A 22,538-nucleotide genomic window follows, 5' to 3' on the forward strand; every position below is an offset into this window, starting at 1 on the left:
CATATGCTAGTAAGGCACCCCAAGCCTACAAGACCCTGGATATCAGACCCCATACAAAGGAAAGCCGCACCCGCGAGCACAAGCTTCCCCGTTGGGTACTTGGCCGACTCGTCGCCGCCCGTACAGGCCACGGAGACTTTACGGCATACCACCAGCGCTTCAACCACTCAGACTACCTGGAGAGCTGCTCTTGTGGCAAGACCAAGACCCCAGTACACTTCTTCTTCTGCCCATACACCAGAAAGCGCTGGAAAGATAGATGGAGATGCATAAGGGACGGCCCGTCAAAAACAATAGACTGGCTCTTAAGTACAGCTGCCGGGGCTGAAGAATTCAGCCGCATCGTGCAAGAATCATCCTTCTTCAAGGATATATGCCCGAACTGGGCCCGCCGGAGCGCTTGATAGTGCGACAGTCCACACATCTACCTGGATAAAGGGTACGGCCCCTCCCCCCAATCTATAGGTAGTCAAAACGGGCATCTGCCCTCGAAGACCAGGCCAGGGTAGCGCCGGATGCTTCTTCCGCTCATTTCCAACATATATTGTCCATAGTTGCTGCTTCAAACCTGTATCTAGCTAGTTTTAGGGAGTTCTGTTTAGACAGCACGTCCAGATGCCCCCTGGGAGGCCGCAGATCACGTGGGCCCCGTGATCCGCCGAGTGACGTTAAATAATAAAACCAAACCAAACCAAACCAAACCCTTGCAAGAACTAATTAATAATTCACACAGCCGCGGTATAGCGGTAATTATGAATCACATGGTGCACAGGAGTATAGTGATGAATTAATCGCTTGATTAAGCTATATACAAATAATACAGGCTGAGCTTGCCAGTAACTCCTCCCAAGCTCCTCCCAAGGTATCCAATCCATGCCAAACAATTAGCCCAGTCCAATCCAGTTCAGTCCAGTCCAAAACAATGCAAATCCAACCAGTGATCGACAGGCAAGGTCATCAGAGCGTCTCGTCTCTCATGAAAAATGCCTACTATATAGCCGAGCCGCGAGGCTCTATACCTGTATGTTCTCATACTTTTGAATCCCTTTTCCCCGCCGTCGCTGTTGAATTCAAATAGAGAACAAAATGAGAAAAAAAGCGAGGGTAATAAAACAAAGGCGGTAAACAAATTAGAGGTATCCACAATGACTGACAAAATGATATCCAAGAAGATAAGGAACGCCATCAAGACATGAAGAGAAGGTCATAAATCGTAAGAGATTGGTGGGTAGGTGAGTGAGGAAAGGCGGCTAAGCATTGCTTGTCACCGACTTGGTCTTCGAGGTCGTGGCCCACGACAAGAAATCAAATTTGTCTTTAGCGTTTTCCAGGAGAGAGGAGGAGCTAGACTCCGACTGCAGCGTGGTGCGCGGCGGCTGAACTTCGCGCGGCTCTAGGACAAGCGAGCGGCGGTAGAAGGTCTGCATACTCATTTCACCATTGGATCGCACGCGCACCAGTTCGTTCTGCATCCAAGCCTGCAGCTCCGGTACTTCGGTCAGGCGGTACGGGATCTGGAAGCGCTGCAGCTCGCTGATGATTTTCGCAGTTTTGACGTGCTTGTCAAAGTTGATTACAGCCATCTCACCGTCGTCAGTCGGGAGACTGCGAAGCGCCTGGTTGCCTTGGTCCACAAATGTCAGGTCGGTCAAGTAGGTTCCGACAAATGGCAGACAGGGAGGCACGTGGTTCTGCAGACGCTGTCGAAGTACGGCATAATTTCGGCCGACATCAACAATCTTCCGCAGGTATTCCAGCGTCGCCTTTGTCTTCTGAGAAACAACTTCCCACGTACGCCGAAGCCGCGAGATCATAGACGAGTTGAGTGAGCAAATAATTGCCATGAGCGAGTCGTAGTTGTTGAGTTCCAGGCACTTGTTTGCAATTTTCACCCAGTGCTTGATAATGGCAGCGCGTTTCTTTGGCTCCTCGAGTTGTAGAATTGAATCTGCAACAAGATTCGCCAGATCGGTAGACAAGGTAGACATACCGCGGACATTGACCGCAAGCGATCCGGTCTTCTTCATCCACTCGCTTGCGAGCAGTTCTTCGGGTAGAATGGCGCAGAAGATCCGCGATTCCTTGATCGTGAACTGCCGCGCAAGTTCCAATGGGTCGAAGTCTAGAATGCTGATCGTGGCTTCGCCATTCTTCCACTTACTGAGCAGATCGAGCTCCTTCTTCTTTAGCAACGGCGGTGGGAGAGGGGTGTCGGGGTGAATATACTGCGCCGCCGCGGTGTTGGTCTTGCCCATGGAGGAGACAAGCCGAGGGACTACTGGCCCTTGGAGCTTGGTGACCTTGTCGGTCAACTCCAGGAGACGATGCGCCGCATTCGGTAGGTGCTGCATGAGGAGAGTATTCGAAAACTCGATGATGAAGTCCAAGGCTACGTTATCGCAGTCATGACGCCAGTGAGACTCGAGCCACCCCTTGAAGACGTTGTACACCCGCAGTCGAACAGGAGAAGCTGCACGGGGAGTCTCACCGATGTAATTGAAGCGGTCAACCAGAGCCTCGGCGAACTCCATCGGAGAGGCGAAGAGACGGAAGGTCAGGTAGAATGTCGAGACGAACATCGCGTCCGGCGTCGACTGGTGGGCCGTCAATTTCTCAACCAAGGCCCGAAGACTACCACCCATCACGTTTCCATCCTTGAAGATCAGTTCATGAGCATATGTCTTCTCCAGAACGTTGGCCTCTGTCTCCTCGTTCTCCTCGGCTAGAGTTGAGTAACTGACACTGTTCTTGAGAGACGGGGCCATTCCAATGTCAGGCGACGTCGCCCTGGTAGAGGTCTGGGACACACCGCTCATTTCCGAGTCCCGGAGGTTGTTGTAAGTGAAGCTGCTTGCGTTGCTAGTGACGCCTCGACTGAACGAGTCGCTGACCTCAGACTTCGCATGACTGTCGCGTCGGAGGGAGTCATCGAACGAAGCATCTTGGGGGGAGGAGGGGAAGGATAGCTTGTCAAAGCTGGGGGACAGGGCAGAAGATTGAAACGATGATGGCTGCTCGGTTGTTGCAGGGGTAATAGCTTCGTTGCGGGATTGGAAAGAAGCAGGGGTCATGTCATCCGTCAGCCCAGGAGTGGATAATGAGGAGCCATTGTTGCATTGGGGGATCTGTAGCGGTGGTGGGGGCAGTCGTGCCATCTCCTGAGGACGTTGCTCTGCCACGTCTGCCGTGCGCTGCGCTTGTGGGGTAGATTTCTCCTCGGGTAGCGCGCTAGGCGTAATATCCTCAGCCTCTTCGGTGATGTTGGCGACTAATTCGAAGTCACCGCTCTGCTCGAGCACCAGGCGAGCTTTGGCCATGCAGTTACCAGCCGCTCGCACGCAATCGGTTGCCGCATCAACCAGGCGCTTGCCCTCGTCCGGCATGAACACCAGCTCATCGTCGGGCGAGTTAGCGGGTCGAAAGGCATCGCGAGCAGCAAACACTAGTTCCGACAACCGTTCATACATGGTATCTTTGGCCTGTTCCAGCGGAGTGCTGCCCTGCGCATCATGTTCGCAGACGGCTTCAATCACCGTCAGCAGCGCACGGCAAGAGCGCACTGCCTGCTCGGTCGTGATAACTAGTTCAGTTGAAGAGCGAGATTGTAGATGCAGACCAATAAAGGAGCCTAAGACCCCCAGGAACGCATCGTACGTGGCCGTAAGACGCTCCGAGGCGAGATTTTGGTTTCGGGCGGTGGCGGCGGCCGGGCCACTGTACGACACCCGGTGTGAGACAGAAATGCGTTTGGTAGATACCGACAGTGGACGGGAAGATTGCGAGTCCAACGCGTCCATCCGATTCGAAGCCCGACTCATATCCAGACGACTCTCCAGTCTCGACTCTAACCGGTTTTCCAATCGACTTTCCAGTCGACTGGAAAGTCGACTCTCCAATCGGCTTCGGTTGAGCATTCTGGAGTCGTTCCGCTCCGTCCCCACTTCGGATGCAGCATCCTCCGCAGAAGCAAAGGTCTCGGATGTCGGCGTCGGAGGTATGTCCTGAACTTGCTGCTGCTCAAGTTCGGCGATCGCCCTGCTGAGACCGACCTCTTCATTCCATACATCGAGAAATCGAACTCCCCGAGTTACGATTCGGAAAGCTTTCAGAAGCATCTGGTCGACCATGTACTCGACCTCGTCCTGCATCGGCTCCCCGCTGGAAATTTCCTGGAATTTCTTCGTGGTCCGCACAAGCGACGAAAGATCTGACAATAATGCTTTGCGATTCCGTCGGAGGCCCTCGTGGCTCTTCACCAAGGATGAGTCGCGTGTGAGACAGTCTGATTTCTCCAGGAGAAACCGAACACCCGCAATCAGACCCCGTACGAGGTCCTGATTGCCAAAGTCAATCAGAGGTGATCCACATCCTCCTCGGATGATGTCCCAGAAATCCGTCAAGGCCTTGAGTAGTGGACGCATCGGAGCCTGGTCGTATGCTTCGCAGTAGTTGGTGGGTAACCAGCCCCGATCGCCTGTGTCCAGCAGCGTCCCGTCGGCCCAGCCATTGGTGTGAACAGAGTGTACTAGAATGATGTCGCCTTGATCAAGAGGTAGAGTAACTGTTGATGGAGAAACGTCTCCAGTCGGGTGGAAAGGATAAAATGCTCGAAGGTAGTTGTGGAAGACCGTCCGGTTGCTTTCTGAACGATCCATCTCGCTGTCGTCAGTAGTCGTATGAGGTGTTGTTGGTGGTGTGATCTGACTTTCGTTGGAATAGAATCGGTTTATAATGGGCCGAAAGTTATTTCCCTTTTCAATCTTCAATGGCGCAATATGGGCCTTCATTTGATCCATTTCGTATGTTCCAGCATATGATTTTGCGAATGTAGACAGGTCCAGGCCACCGGCGACCAGTAATTAACACACGGTAGAATCAATGAGCATCCTCACATTCGAATACGGGCAAGAGAGTGGCTGCGGGAGAATGTCGCGTCCAACAATAGAATTGCGATTGAGAACTAGTTGAAAGGATGGTTGGGGATAGTGGGCGATGCGCTTAGCATCCAACACTGGGAAACATCACGTCAACAACTTGATTTCCTTCTTCCAAGCGGCTGGGAGAGTGTTTGAGGGGGGATGGCAATGTTTTGCTAGGGTTGTGGCGCGGATCACCGGGGAAAGAATGTCGGGATGGATTCTAGGGAGCCAGGAATGGGAGGAATGCCGGTCTCGGGCAACCGGTTGCTAAGCTGCCAACGTACCTAGTAAGCCAACTGAACATATAACAAGCAAAAGAGAACAAGCGCGACTGTCGTTGTTCTGGTCTCATAGAAAAGGAAGCACGTTCTCTAAGGCGTCGAACGATGCAGTGAAGTCGTCGACAGGCACGAGGACGGGGAATTGGCGGCCGTAGCAAGGGAAGGATCCAAACAAGGATCCTAAGCAACTGTCGAATAGCAACTAATGGTCTCCAATGACGCAGCACGATGATTATGCCTCCTCCAAAGGCGCTGTGTCTTGTAACGCAAGGACCAAAGCTAACCCAGCTCGAGGTCTAAAGACAGCAATGATCGAAAGCCAAGACAAAGACAATGGCGCGCTGTCTTGCCTTTCCGATCCTGATCGACGACGGTACAGCGACGAATGGCCTGACGGAAGGAGGGAAGGGTCGTCTCGCTGAAAGCTAATGTGTGGCGGTCACTGTGTACAAAGCAAGGGCCACAGACCGAACAAAACACTGACTCGACGATTCAACACAGCAGCGACTGAAAGGAACGATCGAGGCGACGACAATGGGTCGGCCAATGCGGGGAGAGGGAGGGACGGAAGGAGACGTGCAAGCAAGTAAAAGGGAGAAAGAATGAAGCAAGTTGGAGGAGACGGGATGAGGCGATAATATGGAGGAGCCTGGAGGAGGAGGGGAAAGGGACTCGTCCAGAAGAACGCTGAACGGCGCGCCGACTTAGATCGCTCTGTTGCCGGCCCACTCTGTTGCTCTGTCTCTGGAGTCGACTCCGTCCTAAGATCTTTCCTTTCTTAGTCTACAGCTCTTTAGCCAAAATAATATCGCAATTTATGATATTAATCCTACCAGGCAGCTAAATGTTAGCGCCGCCCCAAACTGTTGATGATCTGCCATCACACAAACCCGACCACCTTGACCTGATTCGCAGTCGGGAAATACGGAGTAATCCTGCCAGTCTTCATATTATTCAGGCTCGCTTCTTATTTTTATTTTATTTTATTTTATTTTTTCTTGCCGTGATCATCTGAAGACATGGCAAATAGCACTACTGTAAGGCCGCACACCGTGCAGAGTTGGAGGACAAGCAGAGCTGCACTTGCAGCAGGTTGGCAACAGGGGTTCGAGTCAGTGATAGTCTAGAGCATTAATGCGCGGTCTTATTACTATCCAGCTAAATTAGTGCTTCTTAGTGCTATGGAGAACAGAAATCCCTCGGCTACCGTTTTTATAATAATATAATTATTCTTGGTTTTATGCCAATTTAGGTCTTATTTTCCCGTTTCTGGGCCAAGACGCTATCGCCATCGGTGGCAAAGCCACTGCATTTCGCTGCACCTTTCTATGGCAGCCTTGCTTGGGCTTCTTTTTAGGAATATGACCTGTCTGATCAGGAGGATATTCTGCTCTTTGGCATGAAACAGGTACAATCCAAGCTGCATAGTACTTCGTCATTCAGAGTCCACCGAAGCTCTGGTTCCATGGCCAAAATATGGGCGATCGGCGGCGCATCCAAGGTTGACAGACGCCCACATCGTACAGTACGATCACGTTCTTCGAGTCCTCAGTGAGCTATGGAGGAGGCGTCTCCATATTTCTCTTTGCCGTCGCACTACTACAGACTCTTCCAGAGTTGGGCTGGTCTTACCTCTTGCGTGCTAGTGCACAGCAAAGAATGACCTACCAGGCCAGTAGGATCCCGTCCGCAGAGCCAGAAACCCGTCTCTCTGGTAACTTGCAATAAATAGTACTTACCACTACTCTATACCGACACATAATTAGGTCGAGCTCGATCAGGCGTCGACGATGGAGTCTGGACTGTGCCGCTGCGGATGTGGGACTGGACGCGCGCCCTATGGCCTATTCTTGCATGCTTGTCTGCTTCGGATCGGGAGAACGTGACTATCAAGCGCATATTGCTGCCGCTTGGAAGACTCACTGCTGTTGTCGACATGGAACAGTCAAACAATGGTTCAGGGGGTCGGGCTCCAGAATGCAATCGACCATGGGCAGAGCAACTCACACCAATACTAGGGCCTCTGAGATATCGCGTTCACTTATATTATCCGGGACTCCGAGCGGACCACCTCCTGTTATGCCCCTGCAAAGCCACTCGAGTCTCGAATCCCGCCAATCACTTCGGCTCCGTCAAGTACAATAATATCAAGCCTTGGCCTGCCTGCCACGGTGCGAGCTTTACGGTCCGTCGTATCCAGCTCAGAAAATCTGAGTGTCTTCCCTGTATCGTCAAGGTTGCAGGTTCGTCCTTTGATATATCGTTCACGACGCAAGGACGGAGCCGCGAGGCCAATGCACTGCATGCATCGGCGTAGAATAGATAGAGCACATCCAGCCCCGTAATCTTTGGAAGCTCTCCCACTCACGATTTACCCTTTAATCCGAGTAAAGGATACGTGGGGCGTCCTCGGTGGGGACTGGAGACGGCGCCGTTTCACGAATCACGATTTGGTAACTTCCTAGGCGTATCCAGCCCGCTGGTATCGGGGTGTCGCATCACCTGTCCGGACCCTAATTAAAGGCTAGAGAGGTCATATCGCCGTCCAACTCAATACTGGGGACCGTGTTCGTGGATTGTGTTGAGGATATACTGTCGGTGTTCTTTTTGGGCTTTGAAGAGTAGTCAATGGCGCTGCCTCAATTGCGCGGTAGAGTTATATTGTCAACCAGATATACTGAGGTACAATGTCGAGCTCCAACAAAGTTCGAGTCACGCCATTCAGAGCAAATACCTTTGAAGACAATGGGATGTCTTGATAGGCTGACAGATCAATCCGTCAGCCGGACAGTGGGTTATGTTTCACGAAGCTCTCAATTGTTGGCTTGTCAAGCCCAAACGATGAATGAGACATGTCTTGTCGTCGATCATATCCCGCGGCGCCGATTCATTGGAGCATAGCCTGGAAAACACAAGCGGCACGATAGTTTATATTTTTGTTGTGGGTGCAACTAAGATAGAGAGAAAAGTCTCTTGTCGACAAGGTTCGTAGCCACATATAGCATGTCAATCAGCTAGCTGTTCGGCAATAGTATGCCACAGCAATGCCGACCTGATTTTGATGACTTTACGACGGCGTCGCATCAGTTTAAAACAAAAGAAATCACCTTTGGAGAGTTCTAGAATTGCCAGTTACCTAACCAATCGTTGTTGACAATGGCACGTGCCTGATGTTGGCTGCGGGCTAAGGTTGGGATGCAGCTTAGCCTAACCAGGCGCAGAAATAGCGCTTGGCCAGGAGCGACGGGGCCGGGTTAGGGCCTTTGTCTCGAGGATCCAAACTCCAAGACGAGTCAAGCGTTGGTGTTGTGTTGGTGTTGGTGTTTAGCTTGACGCGCTGACAGCCCGTGGTGTACTTATTTGACATCGGACTCTATCCTCAATTAGAGATAGCGTTCTTGATGATCGAGATCTTAATACGGTATAATAACAAAAAGCAATGTAGGCAGCAAGCCAAGCGATCCATTATTCCGCATTTAAATGGCCTAGGATCCGCCCAGCGCAGGAACGTGATGGACAACGAGTGCAAAGGTGGGGTGTGCCCATATCGCGATTTTTTTTTTTTTTGAGCGCTTTCCGAGCTACAGTCCACCCCCCACCAGGCCGCTTTGATATCGTTACCAAAGTCCGCCATCAGCTGGGCATGGGGCCACCGTGGGAAAAGAGGAGATATCACACGTTCACGACAAATCACAGTGATAACGGCTCGGAATCGTCTCCGCTGGCTTGCAAAGACCAGCGCCTGCGCAACACGGGTGGATGGCGGGACGGCTCGACTTGGGCCTCAGCGTCTGCGTTAGTTAATGACTAACGACGTTTGCTGTGACTTACAGGGTTGTGATGAAGGCAGGATTGACCGAACGGCTTTCCGCCGTTCTGTGCCGCAGTTGCTCCAGGACGCGTCGACGACAATCTAAATTGATGAAGTGGACGTTAGCCCCTGTCGGTGGTTGCATTGGGGGCCAACGGTCGCCAGGAGTCGGCTCCTCTAGGCAAGCCGGCCATCATTCAGGCACTCAGGCAGTAAGGCAAAAGTGCACGTGCCACACGCTCCCGATCCGGAAGTCCCCTGGGCGATCATCTTCTACCGCCATCTGCAAGCTCCCCAGTCGCTCTCCTCACGAATCGTCATTTCGACCCGGGTACAGTACTACGTACTACGTGTGCTCCAAGTGCTACAGAGGTACATTTCAAGAAAACCGATCACCCGGCAAACTTCCACGTTCGAAACGGGTTCGTCCGCCCAGACCTCCCCAATTCGCGATACAATCAGTCGATCACCCTTTTTAGCAGTGGATGCTTGAAACCCACTGACGGCGTGTTTCAATCTTCGCCACAAGGCCCACAAATGCTCGAAATAAAGGGGTGCTCGCTGGAAGAACATTGGCTAGGGATCCAGCCTTGCGATGGCACCCAGATCAGAAATCCATCGATTTGAGTGAACGGTGGGTTCCAAGCACATGGTTCGTCGATATCTTCGGCAGTTGCCCATGTGAATCCAAATCCCGGGGACTCGGGGTCCTCTTGATCGTCGAGGCTTCGCCATTTAGGAGATGATGTCTTCTGAACTTTCTTGCACTGTTGCACAGTTGGCGCTGGGGACGGCTCCGCTGCTTGCTCCTCCTTTTCAGAACCTACGTTCTGGCCCTGCCGGTCTCGTGGTCACTACTTCATTGTGTGTACAGATCTCCAGCATAGCGCATCGGTTGGTATAGGGCGTTCACCTACCCTATGAAACACCGATGATGAGCATACAGTGCCCGACTTGCCAGGAGCAGACAAACATGCGAGTTCCTACTTGGCTTGTCGTCTTCGTTGAGCTGACTCGAATTGACGACTTGACGGATCAACTACTATGTGGATCTGGTGGGGAGTCTGCAAGCTGTCCTACCCACGAGCCAGTAGCGCACCCGTGTAATGCCCAAGCTCCTTGATGGCATCGGCGAGATCGGTGTCACAATGATCAGGTGTCACAATGATCAAGAAGCACTACAGAAAATGATTATTGAACTTTGCACCGGTGTAGATACCTCTGCTTCTCGGATTATTCGGATACTGAAAATAAACTGTGGGGTGGAGCGTGCATCAAGAAAAACCCCCTAGCTTCCTGTCATTGGTCCAGAATACTCCAACCGGCTTGGGATTCATGCAGACCAGGCATCCCGCTCGTTGATTGTGCTAAACTCTGTACTTATGTCTCCAGTCCAGCTCGACGTTTCCTGCCCAATTCGGAACTGAATACAGGAGAGTTCGTCTGGGGAGAACAATGTGAAAAAGAAGCATGACGAACCCTAAGACCCGTTATATCCGTCACTTTTCACGGCACTTTTCGGAATTGCTGGAGCAGAAGCCCTGACTCCATCCTGACAAATACCAACGTACATTCTTTGCTTCGGTCGACGTACGTGGACTATTGGGAGAGGGTCGTGAAGTCAGCCACATCTTCATCAGTTGCCGGTCTCGAACCGCCTCCCTAGGATGACTGTTGGTCAACTTGTCAAGGCTAAGCGCCCTCCTATTCCTTCCGTGGCGTCTCCTGCCAGCACCGATAGCCCCATTGCCAATGAACGAATAGATCACCGCGAATACATGGTGGACAGGGGTTGCATACCGCTCCCGCTGCAATGCAGCCCGCGTAGGGCAAGGTAGTTCTGTCTCTGCACCCTGGAAGCAGACGGCCATATCAACCTTACCATGGCCCGTTCTTCAACTTGGGCTCCTGGCTGGGTGCCTTCCAATCTGGCAAACAATTAACTTTTGTGATGCAGGTGCAGCTACAACTGCATGCGGAATCCCTCCTTCCTTCACGAGCTCGAAAGCCTTTCGAGTTCGAGGCTTTGGATGACCCGACTCGGATGACCTAAACCCATACCCCACTGGATCCTCTTCATCGCGATGCACGACATCTGTCCTAGGAGAAACTGTCGGTAAAGAAGTCTCACCGCACCTACGAGAGACGAAGAAAAAAGCAAAGAGCCCCGAGATCGGAGAGCTGTGCCATGATTGTATCCAAGCAGTCATCATTCGTTCTGCACATCTCGGCGATACAACCCAATATCACCATTGTCACATATCTATCCTGCCTTGGGAAAGGGTCAGCAAAAGCGCCGAATCTGCAGGTTCCTTTCTGCAGTCGCAGACGGAAGAGCTCAAACTCCTGCCAAAAGCGGCATATGCACCGGGAAGAAGACACAATCCGACCGTGCAGAAATGTTTGCTTTTTTTCAGCCTTCCGCCTATTTTCTTCCACTGCCCCCTACTCCCCTTCCTCTTTCCGCCCTGAAACTCCGGCCCGTGACTCGTGCAAATTTCCTCGGATATGTCCGCGCTTCGCTCTCTCCCAACCAATCAAGATCGCCAGCTGCACGTACTCGTTGACACTGACAGCCCGGGCTGGCGATTGTTGGCTTCACGTGGGCCGTGCGATGTGACGGAGCCCGCAGCTAATTTCATCACACCCGTACTTGGCATAGCTTCCGGCATTATTCGCTCTTAGCTCTTCCTGGCCGGCCGACCTGACAGTATCAGTACTATGTTGTAGGACGAATCCGTCCTCCGAATGGATAAGTGTGAACAGCTCCAACCGGTCTTGTGATCTGGCCATGAAGGATTTCAAGTGCGTTCTCGTCGACGTCGCCAATGGATAGCTCCCCTTGAGGGAGACTGCCTGGATGTGCGGGCTTTGTTTGCTTCGCGGGGAAGGAGCTGTCCGAGCAAACATACCCCTCCGCGCAGTTCGCCGTTCTGACCTCGTCGCTCGACAGCTCTTGGCCAGTCGTTTGGTGCGCCCATCAGCATCGGGACTGCAAGCTAGTCGGGATCTGAAGCTCTCATACTTTCTGTAGCTGTACAGAGTAAACGCGAATAGGTCTTGAAGGCCTGCATTATGCCTTAATTAAAAGTAGCTCAGCAAACGTTGAGTGGACCAGGTAGAGTATTCTGATAGTATCTCGAGGTCTATTTTTCTGATACAACTCGGCCGAGAAACATGTAGGGCTACAGTGTGCTGTACCTGACTCTACCGGAGATTTGTATATCAAGATATATATAACCGTATATCTGGTTTTTACCACGAGATAAACCGTCCAAGTAAATCTTAATGCACGAGAGCATTAGTTATCACAGAGTACTAATCAGTCCATACGTACTAACACCACTTACTCTCTGCTATTGCTCAATATGTGACCTCGGGATTGTACAACACCTAGCCAGGTAAAGGTGCATAGACAAGACCAGACCACTGCTGCCTCGATAGGCAAGGGACCAGAATTCGACGTTTTCGATGTCTTCGAGCTAGAGTCGGGATTTCCGCCTCGGCTTGGGTTCTGTGTCTGCATCTGCATCCGCGCCTGTGTTAGGTTCTTGGAGCTATAAGTTCATAGGCCGTACTTCCATACTTTGCATTCGCCTTTGCTCTGGGATTCATTCAATATGGTCTGGATACCCCGAAAAGTGAACAATACTGTTTGCCCCTCACCAAGAACAGGAGACAGTATCACTTGCACAGCACGTAAAATTCGTAGCGTCTGTTTTCTACAACGCCAAAGACACTCACCATTCGCCTCCTAGCACAGGGCAAGTGGTGCATATTGTCAGTTCGTTTGCTTCATAGAATCAGTAATTCCCGCTCTTTCCTTGACTAGCAGAAGCTACAGGGAAGGCGAGGCTTTAGATAGAAATAGAGCGCAGCATTTTTCAAGTTAGCAAACTCTGCAGTGAACTGGGGGTTGGAGATTTATTGGGTCTCTGTTATCGCATTGTTGTATTGCTGTGTCCTCACGCTGCTTCATGAGGATGAGAGAAGAAGAGTACTGAAACCGCCAACTGAATCCACTACATTCATCATCAATCTCAGGTCTTCCAACGGCTAACCTAACCCTAGATGCTGCTATGCTCAGTCTGGCTTGCTCAATGCTGATGCCAATACAATGTCTTCACGCAGAGCATATTGCTTCCCTTCCGTCCAGGACTGTCCAGAATTAAGTCATATCTTCTGTCCCGCGCTCAGTCAAGCCATTTGCTTGCCTCGCTCGTGCCCGTGCCCGTGCCCTCGCTATTCCTGAAACCATCACATAGCCTAGCATAATACCACACCTTAGCTCAAATAGAGTTGTACCACCTCTATCCGCCAATTGCTCTTATCTCCCTCGGGGCTCTCGGCCTGTCCCCACGAAAACCCAGAAATGGATTGAGTCCTGTAGGGAGAACCGGGGAGGCTGGTAGTGTGCATAGCCTCACCTCATTTGTACCTGGCTCGTATGGACGACAGGCGGAATCAGAATCTCCCACGGCGTTCTTTTATCATATAGAGGGACTCTGACCGAATGGGTGTATTATTGAGATAATCCAGCTTCAGGCTCAGACCGTTTGCGGGTTGGGTTGAGGGTTCTAGGGCTGTTGTCGCCGCTGACTGTTGCTTCTAGAAGTATGCCTACTCTATTTCAATCATGAGCAGTAATTTAAGAGTTAAAAGAGTATGTTGCATGTGTCGTGGATATGGCTATGAAACCATGTTTCAAGCCTGAGTTGATATCGGAACAAATTCATCTCCCTTTGCTTTTAGAAGTGAGAAAGAAAAGAGAAAAGAGGAAGAAATCTACTTGAAGCGTGGCTGCTAGGCTACATGACTCTCCTACTAACAACTACTACGGTAGTTTGAGTTGGCCAAACTGATTAGGGTGACGATCGCTTGCGAACTTAAGAACAACGGGGACAGTGTTGGCTTGATTGTGGACGCGCCGGTAGTAGATTGCTCGGATATATACACTCTGACCAGCAGAGATGATAACCCACTATCCTAGATCTAACGGCTTAGAGTCAGTACCGCGGGAGCATACTATACTACGCTATAAGAACGCGGCCAAGGTCCCAGGGCCTAGTCGTCCTATGCGTCCGATTGCCCCAACGAACTTCCGAGCTCTCTTCCCAGAGTATCGAGCCCATTCAAGCAAAGCTGCTCATGAATTCTGCGTTTCTGACATTGAGACTGCTCTGCAATTGACTTTGTGCTCGTTCTTGGTCTTGTTCTTGTGCGTGGCCATTAGTTCTACCACCATCGCCATCGCCGTCACCGTCACCAACCCCATATCCATTCCCATATCTATTCAACTCATGCCCGCCAGCGTAAAAGAGTCCAGCCCTACAGCAGCCGTGATCATCATCGGGTCGACGTCAGCGCCCAGCCGCAACGAGCGCGATGACGGTGACGACGACAATGCCGGCCAGGAAGTCAGCAGCTGCAGAGGGCCGGTTCCTTGTACCGAGGCACTTATATTGACATCGCCAGCGAAAAAGAAACGCCGGCTCAGTCCCACAAACTCCTGCAGTAGACTCTGCATTGCTACAATAGGCGGACTCAGGGGTCCCGCCTGGGCTAGACAGTGCGAGACCGTTTTGAGGATGGCACAGTCACCACTGTGTAAGGTGGCGATTGTGTTGCAGAGGAGGGCTATGCAGGCTGTAATTGGGTAGAAGAGGAGGGTCCTGATATGATCAGGTTGTTAGTGGGCGAAAAGCATTCTGAAGGGAGTAGGTGGTGAGGGAAAAAAAGGGAGGTGTCATACCAATGCAGATAAGCGAATGTATTTTGTTGATCGCTAGATGTGCATAAGCTGACGAGTGCTTGCAGACTCCGGCGAGCGGAATCGAGGTAGCCGGACGTGTCTGGGGATTCGGCTGTAGGTGTTTGGTGAACGCTGACGGCGATCTGTCGGAGGTGCAGAAGGTTGGTGAGGATGCAGTGGTAGGCGAAATTGAGAGTTGCGATTTCGCTGACAGGGTCGAGGCCTCTCCAATTTTGAGAGGGCTCCTTAATCTAGGAGCGCTTCAGTGATGTGAGGGGGTAATGAATGGAAGGGGGAGTACCTGGTTGATCGCGCGGCGGATAACTTCCATCTTCTGTAGGAGGAGTGTTCCAACACCGGCGGGCGGTTGAAAGGCATTATCCCTCGCTGCATTTGAAGGATCGTTGAGGAAGGGGATCATTGCGTCTTGAGCTTTGGCGAGGTCGAGGTAGATGCGGAACAGGTGAGAGATGCCACGGGAATGGATGGTGCCATGATAGAGCTGATATCGAAGTCTTGTTTGAGGGTTAAGAAGCGAGGCCCGCCAAACTTCCGCGGGTAGTTCCGATCTAGCATGTAGCACCTTATGAAGCAGTAGTGCTCTGCCTCGGTGAGAGCGTGCAAGTTGGCTGCCCCGGGGTGCAGGCCTATGTCCATGCAGACGCGACAAGCCGTCTTGGCCAGCTCCCGACAGACATCGTATCACCGGACCCTTGTGCAGAAAGATCCCGCAGAGCAAAGCTTGAAGCAGGCGGAATGAGGGCTTTGCTAATAGCGGGATCTTCTGTAAGCCGGCCTTTGCGGCCTCGCGGTAGAGCAGGGCGCTGTGACGGAGTCGCCGAGCCAGTTCGCCGTCGTCGTCGCAATTACTGTCTGGTCCATCGCTGATGGTAGAATTGAAGAATTTGAAAGCTATCGAGTTGACGCAGACGGTGAAGAGTGCTGACTCGGTAGACGAGGCAGTGTTGTACAATAGCGCCAGCCGCCGCTCGGGGTCTGGCTCTGGCCCTGACCCGGCGCAAATGGATGAAGGGAAGGCTTAACATGGTGGCGAGCCCTGCCTAGGATTTGCGATAGATTTTTTTTTGGGAGACGCTGCATGCGCCGGCTGCGAGTGCACTCAGTGTTCTGATCCAGACAGTCTCCACAAGGATCGTTCCTGTCACATCGGACCTGGGAATGCATTTAAAAACTGACAGGAGCATGCAATAGAAATAGAAATTACCTTTCGAGAATGACACGAGTCGCACTCCATCAGGTCAGAAGACCGTTGGGCTGGACGTAGCTTGTAGGCAAGGAGCATACCACGCGGCGCTCTGCCATGGCGGCAGGATAACACAGGCTAGTCAGCCCTACGAGTCTGGTATTGGGCGACGGCGAACAATTCTAGCTCGCCCACCGGTGACTGTCCTGTCGAATCAGATATGACAAGAGAGAGAGATTTGAACAAAATGACAGTAGGCAAGTGTTTGATAAAAAGGATTTGGGGACACTCGATTCACCGCTAAAGAGCAGAAGATTTATGGAAGAGAAATAGAAGCAAGAGAGAGTGCGTGTGGATGCCAAGCCTTTGACTGAGACTGCGCCATCTCCTAATTCTCCTCTGGCCAATCAAAAGCCGTGTTTTCTCTGTAGCATTTCTCCAACTTCCAGCTTCGATCTTATGTTCTACTATATTTGGCTCGTTCCCGTCGGATTCCGAGGACCCGGTCTTTTGATCATCAGTTATATGTCTGGCGTAATCTCAGATGCTGATTTCTTGGCGAGGACATCGGCGTCTCCGAAGCGGCTCTAGTAGGTACATCGACGGACAGAGAACCAGGTAGTAGTGGTGAAAAGTTCTGTCCTAATATAGGACAATGATTCTAAGTACTCCAATGAGTACGGCTACTGTATCTACAGGTCCACCATCGAATGATAAGGCCGTTCGTATAGATTGCTAATCTGGTCTCGATCCGAGGACATGCAAGTAATAAAAAACCACGAGAAGGGAAAAATAAAGAGAAGAAAACGGCATGCTGAGATAACTGGGGAGGTATCATTGCAATATGCAGCATTACAAGCATTATAAGCATCATCTTCTCACAAAGCAGCACAGCACCCCCGTCTTCGCCAGGAAATACAGCGCCCCAGCGAACCTGAAGATCGACAGTCCTGACGTTGCCCAGAGCAGACACTTAAAGTACCACGCCGTCCGGACCGTTGATGTCGTCTGCAAGAAAAACACAGTCAGCCAGACTCCACCACATACCAAAACCATGCTCAACCGTAAACCGTAGTGAAGGAGCTAATCCCGGAAAGGACCGGGTGAGGTTTGGAGAAGGGAGGCGGGACTCACCGTCAAACACAACGTACTAACCCCGGCGTTATTAATCAACAGCGCCAGCAACGAGTTACTCAACGCCCAAGTAAGCACCAGGTTCGTGCGGAACGTCTTGTAGCTGTCGTCCAGGGAGACCGTTTTATCAGGCTCAGGTTCCTTGTACTCGGCAAGCGCGCGGCGGACCGTGAATTCGAACTCGGTATCGATGTCAGCTTGCGGCTTGTCGAGCTCTTCGACGAAGGTCCCCTTTGCGTCACCATCTCCACCACCGGGAGCTTTCTTTGTTTGCGCGGATGGGAGCGATGCAGCTGCGTTGTCGGATCCTTTCGTTCCCCAAGAAACATCGTGCCAGTTACAGAACGCGTAGACGTTGAGGATGTTGATTGTGCTCGGCATGCCAATGAAATATGCCCAGGAAGAGGTGATCAGATGCCACGGATCGCAGTAGAGGATACTGCCGATAAAATAGGTACCGTAGGTTGAGGCAAGGGCGACTAGGACCAGGCCGGTGGTGGAGGTGAAAAATGAGGCGAAGAAGCCGCCGACGCCATGGTCGAAGTCGAGGTCGATGTTGCCACCGGAAAAGGCTTGGGCGACAAGGTAGAAAGAGAGGATGAGGATATATATTTGCACGAGAGAGAAGTATAGGAAGGACAGGATGTAGGCGAATTGCGAGCTATATTTGTTAACCCAATCTTACAGGTAAACGATGTTAGAAAACATACCCCTTTGGACGATTGCCCAAGGCAAGGAAGAACTGGTGCATGAGAAAGACGAGATACAGGACTTTGACAACATTGTTGAAAATAGGCGAGACTTCATTTCCAAACGGCCAACCTTTGTATTTGTTCGTTGCGCTGGGTGTCCCGACAATATCCATGATGACCGAGGTAGTGAGCCAGTACGACGCTAGCAGTTGTCAATATACAGATACCAACGAAGAGAGGAGCGGCATACCGAGTGAGAACCACGTCATGATGAGCTGACAAACATTGTATAACAATTGAACGTGCAAAAAGAAGAGTCTGACCATGTTATGCCCGCTCTTGTAGATACGTGCAAAGTGCATCACCGAGTACAAGCTCGCTGCAAACGATCCATTGAGCCATCTGCGTCGTTGACTTAGGAACTCGGGTGGTGCTGTGCACAACATAATTAGTATTTTATTAGCTCTGAAAGGACGGTACGTACCCTCTGGAACATCTGTCTCTCCTTTCGACGCCTTCACATAACTCAATGTCCATTTCTGCCCTGCCTTGGCGACAAGCTCAAAGCACAAGATGCGATCCTCGGCCAGAAACATATTCTTCTTAAAAATATTCATCCCTTCAATCCCCTTCTTTCCCAATCTCTTTGATAGCGTATGGTCTCCATGAAAGTACTGTTCCAGCGGCCTTCCCATAATAGCCCTGTAACGATAGGCGGAAAACGCGCCGGGCAAGACGCTCACATACCCAAACATACTTTCAAGCGGTTTATCGAGGATGTTTGAGATTTTATACTCGAAATTTTGAGCTGCAACCAGTGGATTCGCGAGCTTCTCCCAGCGAGGCCCGAGTAGGGCATGGATTTCGCCGCAGGCGCCGCCAAGGTTCTTGTTGTTATAAAAGGCTTCCCAGAGAGCCAGGAGGGATTTATGACCTGGTTTTGTGCCGGCATCAATAAGGACACAGACCTCCGGGTTCAGGATACGGCCGAAAGCGTTGAAGAGCCAGCGGTGAGAATTGATCTTCTTGCTGTTCTTCTGTTTCAGACAAAAGATCATCTGCACTGGAGGCAGGTTCGTTGGGTCATCACGCTGGGGGCGCACGAGTTGGAGTGAAGGCGTGATTGATAGCTGCGTGGTGTATTCGAACTGGGCAAGTTAGCTGGAGGCGCTTCATCAAGGGTTTCGGTGCCGTCTCACAATATGCGCCGTTGTCTCTTTCCCATCGATATCATGTTTCATAATTCCGTCTTGGTAGATCCCCACCGTCGCCAGCACGTCCAGGGTCTCCTTATCGCACGGACTGATTCCATCGAACACCAGGCAGACCACGATCTTCTGCCATGCCGGCCCTCCCTTATTCCAGAACTGTGTTTTCTTCAAGTTGACAATATCCCGGATATTTTGCATGACTCCGTGAAGCGTCCGTGCCGTGAGGACCTTGTCTTCATTATAGTATGTGATGGCAATAAGCAACTCCGTATACCGATTGTACATGGAGGCGCGGAGATTGTACCCATTGCGGAGCGTGAAGTCGTCCGGGTCGCAGGTAGCAGCCGTATCTAAACATTTCCATCATCAGTCAGACCCTGTCAATTCCCCATCTTGTTGATCAAAGACATCACATACATCGCAGATGGGTAAATTCCTCCGAACTGCTCGCCGAGTCACGATACTGCGGCTCGACTGAGTTCAAGATCGCACTCGGAACCGGATAGTCGACGCTCAAGACCCTCCCCTTGATCAAATCAACTCTGCGAGTGGGCCACCGACGCAATCCCCCTGCCTGACGTTTCTGCCAGGAAGTTATACTGCCGCCGCCACTACCGGCTTCCGAGTTGGGGTTGGGATAGGACATTCCTGGGAAAAGCTGACGCTGACTCTGAGCTCTAGAGTGCGTGTGCGAGTGCGAGAGCCTGTGGCCGGGCGGGGTGAAAGAAGTGGCCAGGACGTCGGAGTCAGGGCCAGGAGCAGAAGCAGGGAGCGGCGAGAGTGGTCGTGGAGAGTAGCAAACAGGTTCATCGCTGCTGTGGAACAACGGCTAAAAATACATCAGTGAAATGCTGCTTCTTTCTTCAGCTGGCAAGAAAGAAGGCGCTCACGTCTCTCTGACTGGGAACTCGATCTTCAGTGTCTAGCGGTTCCTCAGAGTGAAGAGGAAACTCCTCCTCGTACCAGGTGCGGGATCGGTCCATTGTGGTGGTGTGGTGTTATGGGCGGAAGTAGTGAGTGATGTGAAGATGGGAATCCATGGGGTGACGGTGGGCGATCGGCGGATCGACGTGGTCCAATCGAGGCCTCCAGCGAAGTGAGACACGCTCCAGAGCCCTCGAGGGGCAGATGTTTCATCTTTCTGAGATGGATGACGAAGACGAAGAGATGGAAGTGACTGAAGTCTCACACCCTCTGTAGTAGAGAGCTCCCGATCAGGCAATTAGTGGGCCTCTAGCCCCCCGCTGTTAAGCCGAGCCAATCACGGGCATCGTCTACGACGGTCGGGCGTCTTCCACAGACTTCGACATTTATGGCTGTAGTCCCAGAGGATGGGCATGATGGACATAAACGGATTTCGATGGGAGAGTCAAGGCTGCTACGCCGAACAATTTTCGGCCCAAAAAGTGGTGGAAGCTGAACAGTGTGAAAAGGCGTATGGAAATGATCTTGGAAACCCTACAAATGCCACCCGCGCATCCATACTACTCCTGCCTGCGCCAGGATCAGGGTAGAACGAGCGAGAAAGAGATAAGGAAGGGGAAAAACAGAAGACCTATCAATGCTCTGTCAAGTGGGCCGCTTTATTGGATCGTCTTCATCCCGCATGGACGTCAAAATCCGCCTCTTTAGAGAGCCGCCGATCTACACAGCTGCAAATGAGGTTTCTGGTCATGTCATTCTCACGACGGCGACGCAAGTAGTCATCTCTGCTGTGTCAATCTGGCTATCGAGGGTGTCAACGTCTCGGCTACATTCTCTGCGGGTCGTCGAGACCCATCAGGTACGTCTCTCCACGGATACCCTCAAGACTTGCCATTCTGATGCTAGGCAGATTGCCGACATAAGAGAACAGCTCTTCCCTCCCACAGCATGTGCCAATTCGCTTACATCTCGATCTGCAACTGTATCGGCAGGAACACATGTATTTGCTTTCTCGCTAAGGGTGACTTTCAGTCTTAGATGGCTGATTGTTTGCTAAACAGAGACAGCTGCCCCAAGCCACGCAGTGCTCAATGAGCGCGGGTACATCACCAGCCAGTCAGCAGCGAGATAGCACGAGCACTGGAGGGAAGACGCACCTTTTACGCAAGTTACCCCCTTCGACAGGGGCCAGCTCGTCACCGGAGGAGATCAAGTATATCCTCGAAGCATCAATCCGGCGGAACGGTATCATTCGAGGGTGCAAGAAAACCGTATGTAACCATACTCCTCCCCTTTCGCGAATCTTACTTGGAATTCCGTATAAATTTAATAGGCTCGAGACATATGCATCTACCCTGTGCCAACACTAGCTTCTTCGCTCAATAATAGTCAAGCCATCCAGACAGAGACGCAGAGAATCGCATGCCGCTCCAGTGCTGGCCCGAAGCGTGTCTGGGCTCCTACAGCCTATGAAGTCACTGCAAAGCTGCTCAACGGTCCTTTTCTGGTCCTGGGACGGCCGGTCCCCCTTGCAGTAGAGCTTACCGGTCTTGATAGCAGCACAGATACAGCCCCTCGCAGTCGAGGCTCAGTATCGATACCTGTATCACTGCATGAGTTTCAGACCATGCTCATCGAAACAACCGAGGTTCAAGCTCGAGGCATAGAAGAGACCCAAACACAGTTCCGTATCGTGCAGACAATGGCAAACCTGCGGCATCCTCTAAGCTCTAGGAGTGATGTTGCGAGCAACAATGTGAATGGGGATACTGCTCCTGTTTTTCGATCAGAATTGCCGGCACCCTCTGGTCTATCCTATCCCATTGTCGCTAACCCCGTCCTTTGAGACGCAATATCAGCCGCAGCTATAAACTAGAGGTACGGCTGGGCATTGGGTCTGACGGAAATAATGTTAGTCGCTTCTTTCCCTTAGATAGTTCCTGGATTAGGCTAACTCTTGCCCAAGGTGAGAATCATCGAGTTCCAATTCCCTGTTTATCTTATTCCGGCCGCCAGCATGAGGTTAAGGTTGGAGCCTGGGTTAGAGGCTCCTGCTGGTATCGAGGTGCCGGCACCGGACTACTACGAGAAACACGCAGCTGCAGAGGAGTTGGAATTGGGGCTGTAGTTAGAGCATAAAACAGATTTACTTGACTTGGATTGTACGTTCTTTAACTTGGAGTCCTAACTCGGCGACGGCAGCGCGTTCAAGTCGTATCTTTTTTTTTTACTGCATTAATCTGGTTGGTTCAATGGATACTAAGAGGACTCACCACTCCGAGTGCGCCCTCTATGCGCCGGCCCTCGACCAGACCGTCCAAGATATTATCAATTGCCTTTATGACGCGCATGTGGATTGGGGTGATGTCTGGTGCACGGGAGGCACGAATTCAACTGCGACAGGAAAGTATGAGGACTGCTACAGCCACCCCTACAACCAAGTCAAAGTAGACGCCTACCTCTACTTTGACAAAGGAGGCGACAGGAGGCGGCAAAGGAGACTGGATCTGAAGATGATGATCCAAATGGAGCTGTGGCCGTGAGAGCGTCGGGTCGTGAGATTGTTGCTTTGGGATTGTTTGGGTTGCTCCTCACCGGATTTTGCGGCCT

At 51.6% G+C, this 22,538-nt stretch overlaps 4 protein-coding genes across 4 annotated transcripts, besides 1 other annotated feature; 2 read left to right on the forward strand and 2 right to left on the reverse strand.

Moving 5' to 3' along the window:
* Positions 1-22,538: part of a sequence feature (contig 1.75 1..213493(-1)) that runs on past the window's edge.
* ANIA_04369 (guanine nucleotide exchange factor) lies at positions 1,251-4,796 on the reverse strand (the record flags this gene model as incomplete). The annotated part of the gene is made up of 1 exon (XM_656881.1): positions 1,251-4,796. The coding sequence occupies one exon, from the start codon at positions 4,794-4,796 to the stop codon at positions 1,251-1,253; it is 3,546 nt and encodes a 1,181-aa protein (XP_661973.1).
* ANIA_04368 (uncharacterized protein) lies at positions 6,860-7,517 on the forward strand (the record flags this gene model as incomplete). Its single annotated transcript, XM_656880.1, has 2 exons — positions 6,860-6,914; positions 6,967-7,517. The coding sequence occupies 2 exons, from the start codon at positions 6,860-6,862 to the stop codon at positions 7,515-7,517; spliced, it is 606 nt and encodes a 201-aa protein (XP_661972.1).
* Positions 16,838-19,987, reverse strand: ANIA_04367 (chitin synthase chsF; the record flags this gene model as incomplete). Its single annotated transcript, XM_656879.1, has 8 exons — positions 16,838-16,975; positions 17,102-17,762; positions 17,812-17,995; positions 18,044-18,941; positions 18,993-19,354; positions 19,422-19,574; positions 19,605-19,833; positions 19,895-19,987. The coding sequence occupies 8 exons, from the start codon at positions 19,985-19,987 to the stop codon at positions 16,838-16,840; spliced, it is 2,718 nt and encodes a 905-aa protein (XP_661971.1).
* ANIA_04366 (uncharacterized protein) lies at positions 20,566-21,774 on the forward strand (the record flags this gene model as incomplete). The annotated part of the gene is made up of 3 exons (XM_656878.1): positions 20,566-20,787; positions 20,990-21,199; positions 21,262-21,774. The coding sequence occupies 3 exons, from the start codon at positions 20,566-20,568 to the stop codon at positions 21,772-21,774; spliced, it is 945 nt and encodes a 314-aa protein (XP_661970.1).

This window comes from Aspergillus nidulans, chromosome III (assembly GCF_000011425.1).
Source record: "Aspergillus nidulans FGSC A4 chromosome III".
NCBI classification, from domain to species: Eukaryota; Fungi; Ascomycota; class Eurotiomycetes; order Eurotiales; family Aspergillaceae; genus Aspergillus; species Aspergillus nidulans.